The sequence below is a fragment of the Lissotriton vulgaris genome, chromosome 4_1 (assembly GCF_964263255.1).
Source record: "Lissotriton vulgaris chromosome 4_1, aLisVul1.2, whole genome shotgun sequence".
NCBI classification, from domain to species: domain Eukaryota; kingdom Metazoa; phylum Chordata; class Amphibia; order Caudata; family Salamandridae; genus Lissotriton; species Lissotriton vulgaris.
The window spans coordinates 1,351,188,724-1,351,207,258 of record NC_141691.1 but is presented as its reverse complement, the minus strand read 5'-3'; the positions used below and the strand labels follow the sequence as shown (position 1 = coordinate 1,351,207,258).

Sequence of the window (18,535 nt, the reverse complement as noted above, 5' to 3'; positions counted from 1 at the left end):
AGCCTACTGCTAAAGTGTTGATCAATGGTAGCCTATCCTCCTCAATATCCATAACTCGAGGCACTCGACCGGGGTGTCCTCTGTCCCCGCTCCTTTTCGCGATTGCGATAGAGCCACTGGCTTGTCGACTGCGCCAGCTACACAGCGAGAGTGCTTTTCAACGCATCCAACGTCAGATCTCAATCTCCCTGTATGCAACGTAACATTGTATGTCACGGACACTGAAAGAAATTTTAACCCCTTGCTAAGAGAGTTTATAATTTTTGGCAGGCTGTCTGGGATTAACATCAATTGGGGGAAATCACAGACCTTCCCACTCACACCGGCCGTCACTGAATTTCCCCTAGACTTTCCCATAGAATGGTGCCAGTCAGATCTGCGGTATCTGGGCATTCTGGTGTCTAGAGACCGGGAGGAAACTCTGCGATCAAACAATGGCACGGCCATTACGAAACTGACAGCAACCGTCACTCGCTGGATATCCCTTCCCTTGTCAATGGCGGGCAGAGCTTCGCTCATCAAAATGGTGATATTACCTCGCTTTTTGTATCTTTTTCTCAACATCCCGTACTATCCTGGAGATTTATTTTTCAAAACGCTGCGGTCGGAGCGGATACGGCTCGTCTGGGGAGGGTAACAGCAGAGGTTAAAATGGGAGGTACTGAAGCAACCCTGTGACAAGGGGGGGGGGGGATTTGACATCCCGGATTTCAAGATCTATTATGTGAGTGCACAGGCGCATTATGCATACCAATGGCTGAAACCCACGCCGTTCAGGCCCCAAATTGCTGCAGAGGACTGGATCGCTAGACCGCTTCCTCTAAACAGTATTATACATGGTACTGCTGGCGTATTGGAGACGCCGCCCACAACGGTGTCTTGCATGATAGATGCGTGGCAGCGGGTTGCTAGACTTTTACAGTTCCCACTACTGTACGCCCCACGCATGCCGCTCACATACCACCCGAAGCTGGAACTTCTGCAGGAAGTTGGATTCCGCAACATGTGTAGGCGCATTCAGGTCGCCACATGGGGAGATTGGTTTTCAGAGGGGACGTTTTGTTCTATGGAAGCCTTTTTTAAAGCAACTAGTCCCACAACGCTGGAAGTTTTCTATTTTACGAGACAGGGTATGCGAGCACTCCTGCCAGATTTCCCTCATGAACCCGCAACTTTAGCTCCGTTACTTCTACTCTTACAATCTACTGACGGCATGCACCTGGTGTCTAGTCTATATGCTAACATAAGAATGCAGCGTGCAGAGGTAGTAAGTTCAGCTCGTCGGCACTGGAGCGCAGACTTGGGTATAGAAATTACGGACGAGCAATGGGGATACTGTTGTAAACTAACACAGGATATATCAGCTAGCTGCAGATTTAAGGTTATTCATTACAAATTTCTACAGCGGATCGACTACACCCCTGAGAGGAAGTATAGATATCACCTTTCTGATACTGATAGATGTGAGAGGTGTTGACGCGCAGGCGTTGGGTTTCTTCATCTGGCCTGGGACTGTCCTGCAGTCTGGCTGTATTGGTCATGGATACACGCAGCACTGGAGACTATGCTGGACATCACATTTGAAAGAGAGCCCCTGACCATGCTACTGGGACAACTGTAAAAAGAATGAAAGAAGGCACCCTGCCTGGGGTTATAAGGGCCCTAGCTAGAGGATCCAAACATTATAAAAGGGGAGTGATTAGCCCAGAGGCTGAAACTGCACAGAACAAACACAAAGTCAATCCAAATAGACTCAACAAGATATATTAGAAAAATATATGTATTTTTTATTTCTTTCTTTTAAATATATTTTTTTTGATTTTCAAAAGATAAACATGTAGAAATTAAATAGTGCTTTTGATTTCAAGGTGATACTCTAGGAACAAGAGGGACAACATATACAATTGAGAAAGAAATATATTATACTACGGGGGCACAAAACATTTTTTTGAACTGAGTTAGGACCTACCCAGTACTGACCACACTTCAACCATACTAGCACACTCACTCACAAGAAAGTTTACTCTATCTATCAACTTTCATTCATCCATTCATTCTTATAGTCCTGGCGTGGGCAACAATAGATGGTCAATATGTTGCCTAAATCGGGAGGTTATTCCAGGCAGATGATATTAATACGGGTCCTGATGTAGTTAGGACAAAGTGCCGTATTCCTGGAAACACGTGCCGACGCGCGTTTCGGTGAAAGGCCAATGGGGCCACACCTTCGTCAGGGCTGGGGCAGTATACTGGGTGGGGAACAGGAATAAAATCTGTTTGCTTTATTTAACTGACTTCAGGCAACGATAGAAATAAATGACTTCACAGCGCCAGAGGGTGATGGATACCAGTCACTACCAAGGTATTCGTTCTCAGATAGGCATCCTCTGGTGAAGTTTGATTTAAAGGCAAAGTGTTCAAGAATGTATCTCACAAGAACCGTATGTCCGACGATTTAAAGCGGCTGGTGATTGTCCGTTGTAATCTCAAAACGATCGTACTTTACGGGGTGTGTCGCTGTTGTAGATTCTACCACCAGTTAAATGAAGTCCTATTGGCTATCAATCAAGAAAGGAGTCCATCGCGTTACTGTATTTTAAAACGTCAGTTAATGGGAGTCCTTCAAACACTAATCAGATGCCTTAGGTGTCGCAGATGAGGACGGAGCGGTCGGTTCAAGTAAAGGCAAATGGGGTCCTTCAAAGGAAAATGCGGGTATCTTTAGATGGGATTCCGTCGGCTACACTCGTCAGCCTAAGGTGACTACGGAAAAACGGGTCACTTGGGTTCCATAGTAAAATCGTTCGTCGTTTTCAAAATGGGGTTCCGCCGACTGCTCCGGTCGACCAACTGCGGAATACAGGACACTCCTGCTACTGGGACACACTGCATCTATCCCTAAGGGCTGTAGAAAGTTTCTTAACATAGCACTACTGTTGGCTAAGCGTAGACTGACATGCCGCTGGGGGAGAGGGCGGGCCCCAAAATTCAAGGAATGGCTACAGGACGTTGTCTATAGTCAAGACCAATCTGCTTATGCGGAGACCCAACCGCTTAAGTCCAGGCCCGAAGATATATGGGGACCTCTTCAGGATTACCTATTGCGCACGGAGGCCGATGGTCCTGAGGGGGAGACAGCAGCTGCTGCCCAAGAGGCGGATAATGAGGCATAACTGTTCAACGATGACCGAGATGGGTTCATATACTGTTGTAAATTTGTGAACCAACGGGAGTGAAGAAGCCCTAAAAAGAACAATTAAAACAAAGATTGAAATTATTGCAGGGGGTGATGAGAATGCTGCCGCTCTGCTAACTACATGCCTTTGCTGTATTACTGTATATGGAGTGGTGATGTGTGTAACCCTGTTATAGGAGGATGCCTTCTGCACGGTTATCTAATATTTACTTTACAGGTTGCTCCGTCAAATACCTCCCACTGTGTACTACTCGTCTGTAGAGATATGTTTACGTTACCGTATGGATTGCTTGTATGTATGGCAACTTTAAAAATAATGTAAAAAAAAAAAATAAATAAAAAAATCAATCAAGGCATTGACTACGGTTTTTCTTGTTCTTTCTGGTTGCATCCAGTAGATTTTACACAACCATTTGATTATGATGGTGAAACATGTGGCTGCGACTTTTACTGACTGGGAATGCATACTAAGGGTCTCATCAATAAGCACGCCTAAATTTCGTACTTGCGATGAGGGCGATGGAAGGACACCCTTTTGGCACGGCCAATGTTGTTTGCTCCAGAGATCTTTCTGCTTTCCAAGTATCAGTATCAGTATCTCTGTTTTCTCTCCATTTAATTTCAGAAAATTAGATTGCATCCAGGCTGCTATATTATTTAGGCCAGTTTGAGTACTGAGGTTGCTATATTATTTAGGACAGTTTTGAGAACTGAGGTGGTGCTGGTGTTATGAGCAGTTAACGAGAACATGATTTTTGAGTCGTCTGCATAAGAGTAGATAGACAGTCCAGATTTCTCAGCCAGCTCAGCGAGAGGTCTTACACAGAGATTGAAAAGCAGCAGTCTGAGAATGAACCCCAGTGGCACACCTTGGGCAAAAGAGTGGGTTTTCGAGCAAGCATTCTGAGAGAAAACTTGAAAGGTTCTGTCTGAAAGGAAGGTTCTTATCCAGTTCAGGGATGCTCCGCCTATACCCTGTGAGCTCAGTGTATTAATAAGTACAGTATGTGATATAGTATAGAACGCAGAGCTCAGATCTAACAGGATGAGCGCCACTGTTTCCCCCTTGTCGAGATGGTGGCAGATGCCTTCCGTGACTCCCAGAAGGGTGGTTTCGGTTGAAAAACCAGCTCTAAAACCCGATTGTGACGAATGGAGAAGGTGATGAGTTGTAACATAGTGAGTCAGATGCGTGTGAATGTGCTTTTCTAGAATTTTGGACAATAACGGAAGTAATGATATGGGACGGTAATTATTGGATAGCCCAGGGTACGCATTTGTCTTCTTCAGCAGAGGATGTATCATAGCATGTTTCCATGTTGATGGGATAGCCGATTCTTCAATCGACGTATTAAGGAGATGTGTTATCACAGATAGCACCGAGTTGTTTAGTTGTTTAAATATTGTGGCCGGTAGTAGATCTTTCGGCGATCCAGACTTAATGGTGCTTAGAAGTAAAGCTACATTATCTGTTGTGAGACGGGGGCAATTTTTTAGGGGACAGTCTGCAACATTATGATTTTCTGCTTGCTTAGCGGAGGAGTGTGACATCTTAGGAACAAGTGTTGCAGAACAAATGGAGGTGTCCTGTACCTCTTGTTTCGAAACAATCTCTTGATAGATTTTATCTACTTTATGAATAAAGAAAGAAGCTAGTTCCTCACATTTGGACTGCGTCAGTGCAGGGGACTTCATTAAGGTTTCTGAGCCTGCTAATTATTTTACTGTGTTAAACAAAGTTTAAGCACAGTTTGCTGCATTGGAAATGGTTGTGTTAACAAAGTTGGCTCGAGCCTATTTACAACATTTGTGGTATTTATTCAATGCCATTTTATAGGCCTGTTTGGAGGATTGGGCATAGTCCCTTCTCCATTTCCTTTCCAGGATATTGCAATTGTTTTTTATTATTTTTAGTGACTCATCGTACCATGGCGCTGGTGGACGGTGGTGGTTACTTTTTTGATTAATGATAGGAAGACAAATATCAATAGCCTCTGTGAGCCATCTTTGTACTGTGCCCGCGAGGTGACCGACATTAATGTCTAATGATGGCTTTAGGGCATCCAGACAGTTTTCATGAAGTCTGTTTAGGTCTAATTTTTTCCAATTTCTTTTTGCTTCCCCTGCCACTTTTGAACTGCTTAAGGTGTTATTGTCTGATGGTAGAGTACGTGCGAAATGTATCTGATAATGGTCAGACCAGCTAGTAGGAAAGGCTGGGGTGCAGGAGATAGTATTGAGATTTGAGAATATGGGATCTAGAAGATGTCCGGCGATATGTGTCGGGCCTGAGTTAAGTAGTTTTAGATTGAGGGAGGCCATGTCAGAAAGTAATCTAACGCTATTTTTGCAAGTGGTATCTTTCAGATGTAAGTTTATATCGCCTAGCACAGTAAAGTTAGCAGTGTTTATGACGTATGGAGCAATAGATTCCACAAAAGTTGGGATCCAGTTAGCAGGGGAATCTGGGGGCCGATATATAAGAATTCCTGAGCATGTAAAATTAGGACAGAGAGCAAGCCTAAATAGAGCAGCTTCACATGCGGGAATGGGCAGGTGTTCCAGGTTACAGTTAAAGGTCTTCTTAAAAAGGATAGCTATCCCACCTCCCATCTTTACGTCTTGGTCCTTTCTTACTATGGCGTAGTTGGCGGGAAATGCGGCTGCAATATCTGGGCCTGAGCTCTCATGGAGCCAGGTCTCTGTAAGAAAGACTACATTGGGGTGATCATTAAAAAGTAGGTCGAAAATATCCGACTTATGTTTGGGAAGCGAACGACAGTTAATAGCGGTCAAAGTATAAGATTTATTTGGAAAATGTGGTTTTTTTAGTTTTTTTTTTTACATGTGATGTGTTCGTGACTGCGGTTTCTAAATTCGGGGTAAAGGGAAACCCGCAATGTGTGCAAGCTTTATACTACGTAGTAGAGAGAGCTCTAGTACAGGTGGTGTTTTTAGGGCCTTCAAATATTCAGGGTGGTATTTGTAGTCACCTATCTTTCCCACCCGATTTAGGTTGGTCGAGCCCTCTGTCTTTACTGCAATAGGAGACCGGGTTACCAGGCAGGCTGAGAGGAGCGCATCTCAAAAAGGAGGTATCGTCTTCAAATTATAAAAAAGAAGCACCTCATCACCTGTAAATTTAAGCAAGAAGTGAACGAGAGGCTCACCGGAGGTTCACCCTGAGTCTACCGTGCAAGAAGGAAATTTAATGCTCTCATCTTTAACTAAAATGTAAGCATCTTCTTTCTGTTTCACAAAATATTTGCAAAACCCAGGATCAGATGAAGCAATACACTGATGGCATTCCTAATATTATGTGCACACAGGTTATTTTAAAGGAATCACCTTGAGTGCGAACAGTGGACATGAGAATCATCCACTTGACTGAAAAACAATAACCTTAAGGCTCCTACCGTACAAAATTACGCCTTTTAACAGAAGAATATTGAACCATAAGAGTGGATAAGATTTATCTATCCCCAGGATTGAAACTGAAACCGCAAATTCAACACTGCGAATTGAGTAAGGAATTCTTTTGTACACACTCGAGTAGACACCAGTAGAAGTGTAAATAACTTTCTGCAAATAAGATCTCACAATGTATGTATACTAACTGACTGTTCCGTATATTTTTAGATTAAAGAAGTTTGATTGTAGTCCTGAGGAAGGTGTACCATCCAGCTTTAACACCGAAACGCGTCGACAACTTGATTACTCTCTGTTTTTAAACTTGTGTATAATAATGTATATGTGCTTAATGTTTACTTATTGCAATTGTTTTTAATATTGTAAAAATTGTGGAATGCATACCATGCTAGCTTTTGACTAAGGTTTTAATAAATCTGATTTTAATGAAATATTCTGCTTTTTTGAAATAATTGAGGAACATGTCAGGATACATATCAGTGTGAATAGAAATGTTATTGGTGTCTTATGTGTAAAAGCATTTAGCGCTTCTATTTAGCAACCACAGAAAGGAACCCCCCTTTGTGTAATTACATTTCCCAGTCCTTTCTGGGTCGATAGGGAAAACTCTCTCTTTGTTTTATTTACTGCAATAGGGCCAGGGGTCCTGGCCATAGGTCCCGTCCAGGCGCAGACTGGCTTGCCATTGGCACAAAACACGGGCTCCTGGCTTCCGCCTCAGGAGTCAATTAGGCATTGCTCCCAACATCCAACCACCTCAGTTGTGTGTGTACCAGTACCACGGCAGTCATAGGCAACAGGTACTCAAAGTTGGTTTCTGTATTTATTTTTTTTAGAAAATACACATGGTTCTCAAAAGGTACAAACATGTATTCACGATTGTTCTATTTAGAACACAGTTTAAAGGTATGTTTCCCGTCCATTTCAGTATGTGCTTCGACTGTGGTGCCATGATGGGTCGACTCATGCCTGGTAATCCCAGGCATCAAGTCATAGGTTAGCATACAGACTCTTACCTTGCAACCCTGGATAGTATGCAGACCGATAAGAAAGTTATCAATCTCTTCTGAACATTAAGAGCAATAAAGCATGGTCAAATGAGCTGCAGAACAGACATCTCTATAGATCTGTACCCACCCCTTCTTGGACCTTGGATTTCACCTTCCCAAAACCGACATCTGTGGCCCATATACTCCAATTAGAAGGGAGCTACAGGCATTAAGGTTAAACCATGAAAGGAGTTTTCTCCCTCTTTCAAATATGTGGATTCAGGACAGTAAACATATAACGTCTCAGAACAATGTCCTGCAAAGAGTTTGACGGACAAGGGAATTCCAGTGCCTAAGGAGAAGTACAATATTGCAGTGATTCTGTGGGCTTGACAAAAGTGGGAGCAGACTGGTTCAATGAGTGGAAACAGGTCCCGGGCCGGATAAAATGGGGTTTTCATCTTTTCCCAGTGTATTCCACACAAGCACTTTTTAAGTGGATTCAGGTGGGGTATCGGATTTTCAACCCTGGTGTTTTTGTGGTGTGGCAGATCTTGAGGCATCACAGAATGTGACTGGGTTTGGTACAGTATTAAAAAGAGTAAGAAGAAGCACACCATACCCCGGGAGTGACAGTTAGTGAAAATGAAATGGTGGAAGAAGTCCTCCCCAGAGGGGAGAAGAGATGGGGTTCTTACCACATGACCCTCCCCACCACAAGGAGAGGACCAAGAGAGAGGAAAGAATGTAGAGGAGGCCTGCTAGTGCTTTTACACACACTGCCTAATAGTTAGTGGGCACGGTTTTGACAATACTAGATTTCATGTTGCAGACTTCTTTTTGGAAGCCTGTACAAAAATGCAATTTAAATTTATAGCTAATCGCTTCGGATCAGTTTCCAAATGCCTATCCTGTCACAACTAACACAAACACACTAACACAAGATCTTCCTTCTATGGTATTAACCCCTGTCGAGAGCTTAGATCTTCACACTTGGACTCACGCCACCAAAAGTAACTGTGAGAGCTTCAATGGGACTGGTCTCTCAAATAATATGATGCAGTTTGTATTTTGTGCTGAATCACCTGTCAAATATGTACTTTCTTTTGAGGCTTCCCACAGCAAGTTTCGGAATGATACAGGTTTCAACACGCTTGGAGCTCCAAATTAAAGAGATCTAGGAGAAGGGAGTGGGAATACAATTTCTGAAACATCTTTGATTTCCATCAGCAGTTTGCATTGCATTACTTTAATTAAAATGTATCACTTTAGTACATATTGTCTAATCCATTCTGCACTCAAAGTGATCCATGATGAACAGTTTCTGATAGAATGCAGCACATAAGTAAATGTAATAAAACTAAATTCACAACGCTCAAACCATAAATCCGAAGGAACTAAGCATCGTATAACTGATCTAATGACAATCATCGCTTCTGGAAGACTAAAACTATGGGCCAGGTGGCCCATTACCGGTCGGTAACGGCCGAAATTAACGAATTTCGCCCGTTACCGACCGGTAATAGGCTTTTCTTATGTAGGGGCCGAAATTAAGGATTCGGTAATTTAAAGAATAAGTAATTTAAGGAATCTGTAAATTATTGAATTCCTAATGTAGGGAGCACTTAAATGAGTGCTTATCTAATGTTAGGATTCGTTATTTACCACCAACTACAAGTTGGTGGTAAATAACGGAAGAAAAAAAAAAGCAATTTATTGCAAATTGCTTCAGTGCCATGTTGCAGACATACATGCCCTTAGAGCATGTATGTCTGCAACATGTGCACCCATAAACAATTGAGGGGTGCAATAGGGTGTCAAAGTGACACCCTGCCACCCTTCAATGTTTTCCCCCTGTTACCGAATCGGTATTTACAGATTCGGTAATTGACATTCATTCCTATGGGCCTCCAGGCCCATAGGAATTAATGGCAATTACCGAATCGGGAAATATCGATTCTTAACGATTCGGTAATTTTTACCGAATTTTTATCTACATAGCATTTACCAATTCGTAAATACTGAAACAGTAAAATTCGGTATTTATGAATCGGTAAATACTATTTACCTACATCTAGCCCTATATAAGTACGTTTTGTTATCTTTGCCAAAAGAGTGAACTCATGCAAGACCAGCAACATGGATGCGAAGTTGGGACAAAAGCAAACTACAAAAGAGATAAGAATTTTTATCCTCGCATTTCAACAATCTAGCTAATGGAATGACTTCAGAAAAAAACCCAAGCAACAGCCAAAAACTATATGAATATATGAGCACTACCGCAAAGAGGCGACTAAGACGTGGTAAATGTAATCCTGGCATAACAGCTGCAAAATCCAGTCACGCCTGTTGGCCCTGAGGAGGAGGACGGGAATAACAAAATTAAAAAGAAAGAATCGGACTCTCTTTCTTTGTATAAACACTAAAAGTAAAACAAGCATTGGCAACGCCAATAGGTCTTGCCTATGCAAGAGCTACTGGCTTTGCCAATATGTTTTAGCCATGTTGTACACAAAAGTGGCTGCTGTTCAGCATGGCTAAAAGTTAGTGGGGTGAAGGAGAGCGTAGTGTCGTAAAATGGAGTGTTATGGAGTGGCTTAGAGTGTTGTGGGATGGCATAAAGTGGCATGGAGTGGTGAAGAGTGGAGTGGTGCAGAGGGGAGTGGCATAGGGTGGAGTGGTGTAGAGTGTTGTGGAAGGAGTAAAGTGTCTGACTGGAAGGGCGCAGGGTGTCAAAATGGAGTAGAGTGTCGTAGAGTGGAGTGGCAGAGTGTCGGGAGTGGTGTGGAAAGAGTGGAGTGGCATAGAGTGTTGAAAACAGTGGACTGTTGTAGAGTGACGTAGAACGAATAGGTTGTTGTAGAGTAGAGTGGTTTAGAGTGGAGTATAGTGGCATGGAGTGGCATTGAGGGAGTTGTGGAGAGAGTCATAGTGTTTAATGAAGTAGAGCATCATAGAGTGGAGTATCGTTGAGGTAGAGCGGAGTGGACTATAATGAACTGTGTGTGTGTGTGTGTGTAGGCATTTATATAGCGCACTACTTACCCGGAGGGTCCCAAGGCGCTTCGACCGCTGCGAAACCCTTCCTGGCTTCCCTGAGAGATGGTCCCTTAATGGGTATCTCCAGGGTGAGACCAGGCATCCCCGGCGGTCTGGTGGGGCCGTTAGTGAGGATGAGGCAAGCTTATGCCCAGAGTTGCCGAGTGTGATCGCTGATCAGAGTGGGCACCGAGGCGAGAGAATTATCGAGTCCGCTGACCCTGGTCCAGAAACCTGCCGCGCCGGGAATCGAACCCTGGTCCCGGGCCGTCCTCTGCTCTCGGGTCTGCCGCCTCTGACCAGTGAGCCACTGGCGTAAAGTACACTGGTGAACAGTAGATTCGCGTAGAGTGCATTGGCTTGGAGTAAAGTGGTGTAGAGTCTACTCCATAGAGTGCTGCGACGTAGAATGCAGTGACGTAGAGCAGGGTGGTGCAGAGTAGATTGCAGTGGCGTAGAGTGCAATGGCGCAGAGTGGTGCAGAGTACAGTGGCATAGAGTAGTATATTTCAGAGTAGAGTGAAGTGGCTTAGAGTTGGGTGATGTATGGTTGAGTGGAGTTGTGCCGGGTGAAGTGCAAAGGTGTAGAGTTGCATACAGTACAGTGGCATAGAACAGAGTGGTATAGAGTGCCATAGCGTGGAGTTCAGAGGTGCAGAACAGAGTGGCACAGAGTGGAGTGATGCAGAGTAGAGTGGCGTACAGTGTAGTGACAGAGTGCATCGGTGTGGAGTGCAGCAGAGTGGCAAAGTGCTGAGAGGTGCAGAGTAGAGTGCAGAGGCATAGAGTAGAGCAGCACAAAGTGCAGTTTTGCGGAGTAGTGTGTCAGAGTGCATTGGCGTGGAGTGGAGTAGCGAAGGGTCCAGTGGTGTGTAGGAGAGTGGTGTAGAGTACACTAGTACAGAGTAGAGTGGTGCCGAGTAGAGAGGCGAAGAATAAAGTAGGATTGAGTGCAGTGGTGAAAAAGTAGAGTACAGTGGCGTACAGTGTATTGGAGTACAGTGAAGTGGCATAGTGTGAAGTCGTGTAGTCTATAGTGGTATAGAGTGGATTGGCGTAAGGTTGACTGGTGTAGGGTGGCATAAAGGCAGTGGCGAAGAATAGAGGTGTGTAGAGTATAACGACAGAGAGTGCAGTGTTGCAAAGTAGAGTGTTGTAGAGTGCAATGGTTTAGCGTGACGTAGAGTGTTGCAGACTAGAGTACAGTGGGGTATAGTGCAGAGTAGATTGGCGTAGAGTATTGGTTTTGAGTAAAGTGGTGTAGAGTGCCTTGGCATAGAGTGGAGTGGCGAAGGTTAGAATGTAGTGGCGTAGAGTGGAATAGTGCAGAGTCTAGTAGAGTAGATTGTTTCAGAGTAGATTGTTTCAGAGTAGAGTGCAGTGGTATAGAGTAGAGTGTTGTAGAGTGCAGTGGTACTTAGAGTGGATTGCCATTGAGTGCAGCAGAGAAGAATACACCAGTGCATAATAGATTAGTGTAGTGTTGAATGAAGTGTTGTAGGGTGGAGTTGTGCAGAGTAAAGTGCAGTGATGCAGTGTGGTGTCTGTCAGCGTGGAGTGGTGCAGGTAGATTGCAGTGTTGTTGTTTAGAGTGAAGTATGCATGGTGTGATAGCGCACTGCCATTACAGACAACACACTTTCGATTGAAATGACCTTAGCATCGGCACAGAAATACAACGTTTTACTGATAAAAGTATACAGCGCACAAACGATAATGTGGGGAAAGGTCATCACCCAGTATATTGATTTGGTCGTATTAAAATATTGGTTTCCACCACACTTCAAAATTCCCCCAAAAACGTTCTTCATTCGTGCTTTCCATATTCCGAATTACCAGCACAGTTCATTTACAAACATTTAAATGTTGTTTTGTTCTACAAAAACAAATATACAGCTTACCCAGAGTAGCCACCTAGGAATAAAGAACATCCTACAGCATGTCTCACATGGGTACCCAGCAGGATTGTCACACAATCCTCTCACTTTGAAGTAAGAGAAAGAAAAGTAAATATCAGGCTCCCTAAAAAACAGAGCCTAACATTTGACCTCTGTCTTTAAATGCACAGCAAATGTAACAAGACAACAAAAAGAATTAAAGGCATGTGTACAGGAATTCAGTAATAGTGGAAGCATACAGGAAGTAGGGTTTGGGCATGGGAAGGCACAAACTCATGCTGGACAGCCTAAAACAAATAAAGCCAGCAAAGAAAAAGCAAGCAAATGTGAGTTACAAAGCCAATTGTAAGCAATGGGTGGAATACATTCCCAAGGAAGCTTTCTGAATGTGCCCCAGATGATGTTACCAACCAGCCAGCGCAGGCGTCAACCTAAACAGCCACCAACAATAACAAATAGTATAGGTGGATGCATTTCTATCATTTGAGAGAATGTTTAGGTGTCAGGTATTTACGTCAGTAAGAAAATGGGTGGGTAGGAGTTTAAAATTGTGAGCAGAGATTAGAACGGAACAACTCATTGCATTCTTATCCATCCTGCACAATAAATGAAAGTTAATTCAAACCTCTTTTTTTCCATGGCCCATGGAAACATTCATCATCTCAGATGAGTGAAGCACAAAAATGAGCATCCATTTTTCAATTTATATTGCTGTTTATATTACTAAGGGTTTTCACTTTTAGTTTATCTTGCACATTCCTACAACTATACATCAAGTGATTTCAACAGAAATGTAATGAGTAAATGGGCATGCTTATACTTCTGTCAAGTAGATGTATTACTACAAGCGACTTGTGGTATTCTCCTATCTAGTTTCCCAAAAACATTAAAATATGACAACAACAAAAAAAAAAAAAGAAGATTAACTGGGTGTGAGCAGCAACAATGGTTATCAACAATGTCATGCTATCCAAAAGTGAAGATGTATTTAAACCTGATTAGGCCAGTGTACAGTAATACAATGCATATAGGGTGGTTAAAAAAACTGCTTACACATACCTGCTATTAACCCCTTCGATGCTCATGACGGAACGGTTCCGTCATGAGCGTCGGTTGCCCTGTGCTCATGACAGAACCGTTCCGTCATGGTTCCATAAGCTCAATGGAACGTTCAGCACAGCGCACGAATTTGCGCCGCGCTGATGAGGATAATAGTTCAATATATGGTTGCAGTTTTCCTATTTCCCATTCCATTACAAATGTAAACTAACTTAAGAAGAGTGCCATGTTTACACAGTTAATGTGGAGGAACCGTCAAATGCTAAACCATTTGCCATTAGCAGTGTATTTTAGATTTAGGTGAGTTAATTTATGGGCAAATAAATGAGGCACTGGTATTTTGAAAATCCCTGGCTTTACCACACAATTAATTAGGGTTATATAGTGCTACATATTACATTTCTGCCATTTTGTGTGCTGTAAATAATGCATGTTGTCATCACCTAAGTTATGCTACTCATGTAACTGACTTGCCACTGAATTTCCTGGCAAGATTCAATTTCAGGAAACTTGTTGCTAGGCTACCTTTGAGCGCACGACTATGCCCAATGAGAAACTGCAATTTTAGAATTGTAAGCCCAAAAAATCAAGAATGGCATAATTGTGTCCTCTTCTCTCTGGCTGCAGGTTCTGAGAGGATATGCATGTTCTGTATTCTAGAAGGTTTTGTGTGTTCGGATTCTTTTTTGTTGCTGCTGCCTGAGTAGTAATAAAGGGAAGTGCATAATATTAGCCTCCGTGCCTTTATTAAAATCATGATTTTCTACTCATTTCTAAATGTTGAAAATCCGCATTATAAGCCCAAAAAATTCAAGAATGGCATAATTGTGTCCTCTTCTCTCCTCTAGCCACAAAACTAAGCTAATTCACACTACATAGCTTTCTAGTTAATATATGAAAGGAGATAATATGATATAAACCTGCTCCCACCAATAGCACACTTTTTACTGCTACATGCATTGTTTGAAACATAACACTGTCACGTCACAGCAGTCCCTCGAAAATTTAATGAAGCTGTTTAGTTTTATTAAATTATCACAGTAAATTAAAACCATTGCAATAAAATGTAGTAAAAATTCTACGGTGACATTAAAAGCAAAGCGAAGCAAACCATCAACTACTGATGCTTTCCTGAAAAAGGTGCTATTCGCAGATTCAAACCTTAGGAAGTCAGTTGCAAGTATGAATTTTATTGGGTATAAAGTTAAAAGTGCATTTAAGCTCTCTACATCTGCACAGACAATGATTTATCACCACAAAAATTATCACAGGAAACTGTACTAAATTACAGCCGATCAAAATGATATTACAATACTAGCTAAATTCACATTAATTAGTGCTCAGGTCGATACATGATGAGACGTTGATCAAAATAATGCGGTAAAAAAATGCCCATCTAATGAGTGTGCAGGGAGGTAAATGAAAAGCTTGTGTATACCACATTTCTTGGGGTACCCCTGGAGATAAATGTGTATCTAGATATACCATGACACCAGAATCTAGGTGTTCTGAATTAGTCCTGGACGACCATGTTTTTCAGACACTTGTCTGAGGCTAAATTAAAAAAAGGGGAACATGTCCAGCGGTCTAGGAGTGGTAACGCAACTACCCAAAAAAGAAACAATTGGGCTCAGCGCATCAGTTGTGATGAAGAGTCAGATGTAATTTAAATTTGAATATGAACGGATGCTGAAAAAGCAGACGACCTGGACATGACAAAAAAATGAATTAGACTTCAGTAATGAAAGGGGTCTCAGATTATACTGGCGCATCATCATAATTTTCAGCCAGTACATCACCGATTTAGACTCAGAAAATGATCCGTCACTCAGCCTTCAATAACTGCACGTTGCAGAGGAAAAATAATAAAAAAATAACGCAACTGTCAAATATGGCTGGGCTATTACTGGGAATGGGGAAAAACTCTTTTGGCAGAAAATACAGACTTCCATATAGGGTGACCTAAAGTCGTCTATAAAGGCATGGTACTTTTAGATGGATACATTTTAGGGAAATGAGTGTAACTCGATACGTATGTTAGTTATTCCTGTCACTTTTTCTGAAGGAATCCATACATGTTTGCACACTGTAAGCCATTTATTTTAACATACCGAACTTGTCTTTCCTTAATGTGCGAGGCCCATAATTTCCCACCCATACACTTTGTATTAGTCAGCGACTGCCAGCCTCCTCTCTGCTTAAACGAAAGTGGAATTGGACCACATCCATAAATAAGCATTACCCTATTCTTTTGCACCTATGTTGCCTTAAAACGGGAATTATCCTAAGTAACCTGTGGTGCTGTCATCAATATTCACAACCCCTCTCTCACCCTCATGGGGTGGGAGCCACATGAGTCTATTAGATTAAAAAATGTAACATGTTGCATCGTTACGAACATAGTTTAGTGGGACTGCATGACTCCATTTGCAGACCATTGTCACAGCTGTCAAATGTAAATAATAAATGTAAGAGAATGGGAAAAAAGACTAGAATTTCATGAGATGTAATAGAGATTAGTTATCTAACACGAGCCCAAATGCAAATGAGAAACATGCTATGTAAGACGCGTTTTCAATCACAGAACTAGTAAGTGGCTTGAGTGAGCCGTAAACATACGAATCAAACATCAGACATCGAGAAAAAAAAGCCGTAGTGAAATGTTTGGAAAAACAGTTAGGTAAACCTTTTTAGTCGGGAGCGTTGGCACATATGCGGAAATGTGAAGATTACGGGTTTGTGGTAGATGCGTAGCGGTGGGAAAAGACTCAATGTTGAGCGCAACACTATGAGAATGAGTTAGTTCGGATGGATGCATTGTTCGAAAGACCAAACAGGTCTTTGGAGTGATTATAACATAATATCGAGTTGCAATCAGCGGGCAAGGAGGTGAAGAGGCACCGCAGCTGGCTTAAGCATAAAACAAGGAACCGTGTCCGGCTAGCAGTACCAGTGGTTTCTTTTGACAGCAGTTGTTAGGCCAGTAAAAAGGTACTTGCGCAATAACTACCGAGCGGGGGGGGGGGGGGGGGGGGGGGTGGTAAGAGGCAGGAAGAGTATAAATCGGATAGTGAGTACGCAAGAGAGGCAGGGAGAGAGCATGGGAGGCAGGGAGTGGGCATCTTGGGAGGCAGCGAGTGGGTTAAGAAGCAGGGTGAACTTGTACAGTGCCAAGAGGCAAACTTTTTAAAGCTTTAATATCCTCGTTAAAACGCAGGCGTATTTTTTTCTGTGCAGCACAGAATACAAAATTATTATTTTAGACGGTCAAAGGGAAAAGTTTGACAGTTTATGGAAATTAATAGACTTTACGGAAAACGAAAGCAAAATGAAGGTCGAGGGCCTAATAAGCAAGTTTGAGTATCTGTGGGAGCTGCCTATGGGAGGAGTAACTGTGGCAATGGTTGTTCTGAAAGCCATCTGTGGACTCCACCGTCCCGACGATGGATCCAGTAACGACCCCAATCGTCGAGGCACGAGCACCGCAGGCACTTTATTTACTTTTTACAACTATCGCACTACATAGGAACCGCGCATGCGCAGACTGTGATGCGGGACTACGACTGAGAAGGAGCTGGGAGTGGGACACTTGGACTCCGGGCTCCTACCTACACCCGTCAGTTCACGCAGCTGGAGCACAACAGCTCCCGTCCGGCACAAGGAAGAGACTGCCGCACTCAGTGGTTATGAGGAATAAGGAAGACGCAGGGAGAAGAGGAAGATGAGGTTCAGCAAGTCCAGTGCACACATTTACCCCATAAACCGGGTTCCAGCGGTTGTCCGAGTCGATGTCGTGGAATTCCCGCTCCATGGCTCCCGGAGGCTGTGGTCCGGGGCAGGAGGGCACGGCGGGCGTGCAGAGTATTTATCTTAGGTAGCCAATCGGATCATTCCCGGCGGCGCGCTGGAGGGCCGAGCGCAACCAGCCTCGCGCTACAGCTTCTGTCACTGGCACTCAGCAGTCGACGCATGCGCGGTGACGTAATGCTTCCCTCCCGGAAGATACTTCGGCGGGTACCAAGGGAGGAAAGTACCTGGCGAGTGACGTATACAAAGGGGAGGGGTCACTGTTCAAAATGTCATGTATACCTAAAACCTGTACGGATGCTACCTGGGGTTGTAAGGGATTTCTGCTATATTGAGAGCGTTTTCAGGTACATGTGAACATTAGGGGAGAAGCAAATAAAATGCCATATTTTTGGGCATGGGGTGAGATGAAAAAATAAAGAGTATAGTAGGCAAGATCTCATGTTAACAAATAAATAAGTCTGATCCTTCTTAATCTGGATTTTTGTCAACTGTGTTGTAGCGTGAAACCTATGTTTACTTCTGGTCTCTGACATTTGTTTGCGCTCCATTTAAGGTTTTGAATGGGAAATAGGGCATAGTCTGCACGAATAGTTTAAAAGATTGTAATGTTCAGACCAAGAGGACACAGACCCCATGATTCATGTAAGTAATGCTTAGCTTTAACTACGTGCACGTTGATCATATTATATAATTGTAGCGATCTCCCAGCCAAGAGTATGGACATGAACATACCACAAACAGAGCTCTGTAACAGATGTCTCTATTCCTCAGAATACCAACACAAACTGCCACACTGATGACATCATAACCATTAGTAACCACACCTTCATACCTCTCAGCAGGTTATGTAATTCCTCTGTTGAGTCCGTCCAGAACCGGAAGGGTCCTGACACACACAGTCTCATGACACTTTGTTAAACAAAAAGTATAAGCAACAATCACATTATATTTCTTCAATAAGACGTTGAGGCACTCGTGCTAATCTGCCAGATCGAGTGCATCCGGTGCAGCCATCTTTCTGCTCTATTGAACCATGCCCTTGAGTTGAGAAAGTGTAGGTCGTGTAAAGTCCCGCTTCCATGCTTGGCTCTTGAATCTAGGATTTTCTAATTTAT

At 43.0% G+C, this 18,535-nt stretch overlaps 1 protein-coding gene across 3 annotated transcripts in view; it reads right to left on the bottom strand.

Moving 5' to 3' along the window:
- Positions 1-17,608, bottom strand: part of PTPN2 (protein tyrosine phosphatase non-receptor type 2) — a 567,657-nt gene extending 550,049 nt beyond the window's left edge. Inside the window, exons 1-2 of one of the 3 annotated variants that reach the window (XM_086965577.1) lie at positions 17,365-17,580; positions 12,555-12,637 (exon numbers count right to left, since the gene is read on the bottom strand). In XM_086965577.1, coding sequence (XP_086821703.1) covers positions 12,555-12,584 — 30 coding nt within the window. In that variant the 5' untranslated portion in view covers positions 12,585-12,637; positions 17,365-17,580. Of the gene's footprint in view, positions 1-12,554; positions 12,638-17,364 lie in introns of all 3 variants that reach the window. The other 2 variants (XM_086965576.1, XM_086965579.1) reach the window with 2 other exon arrangements.
- Between the last annotated feature and the right edge of the window lie 927 nt (positions 17,609-18,535).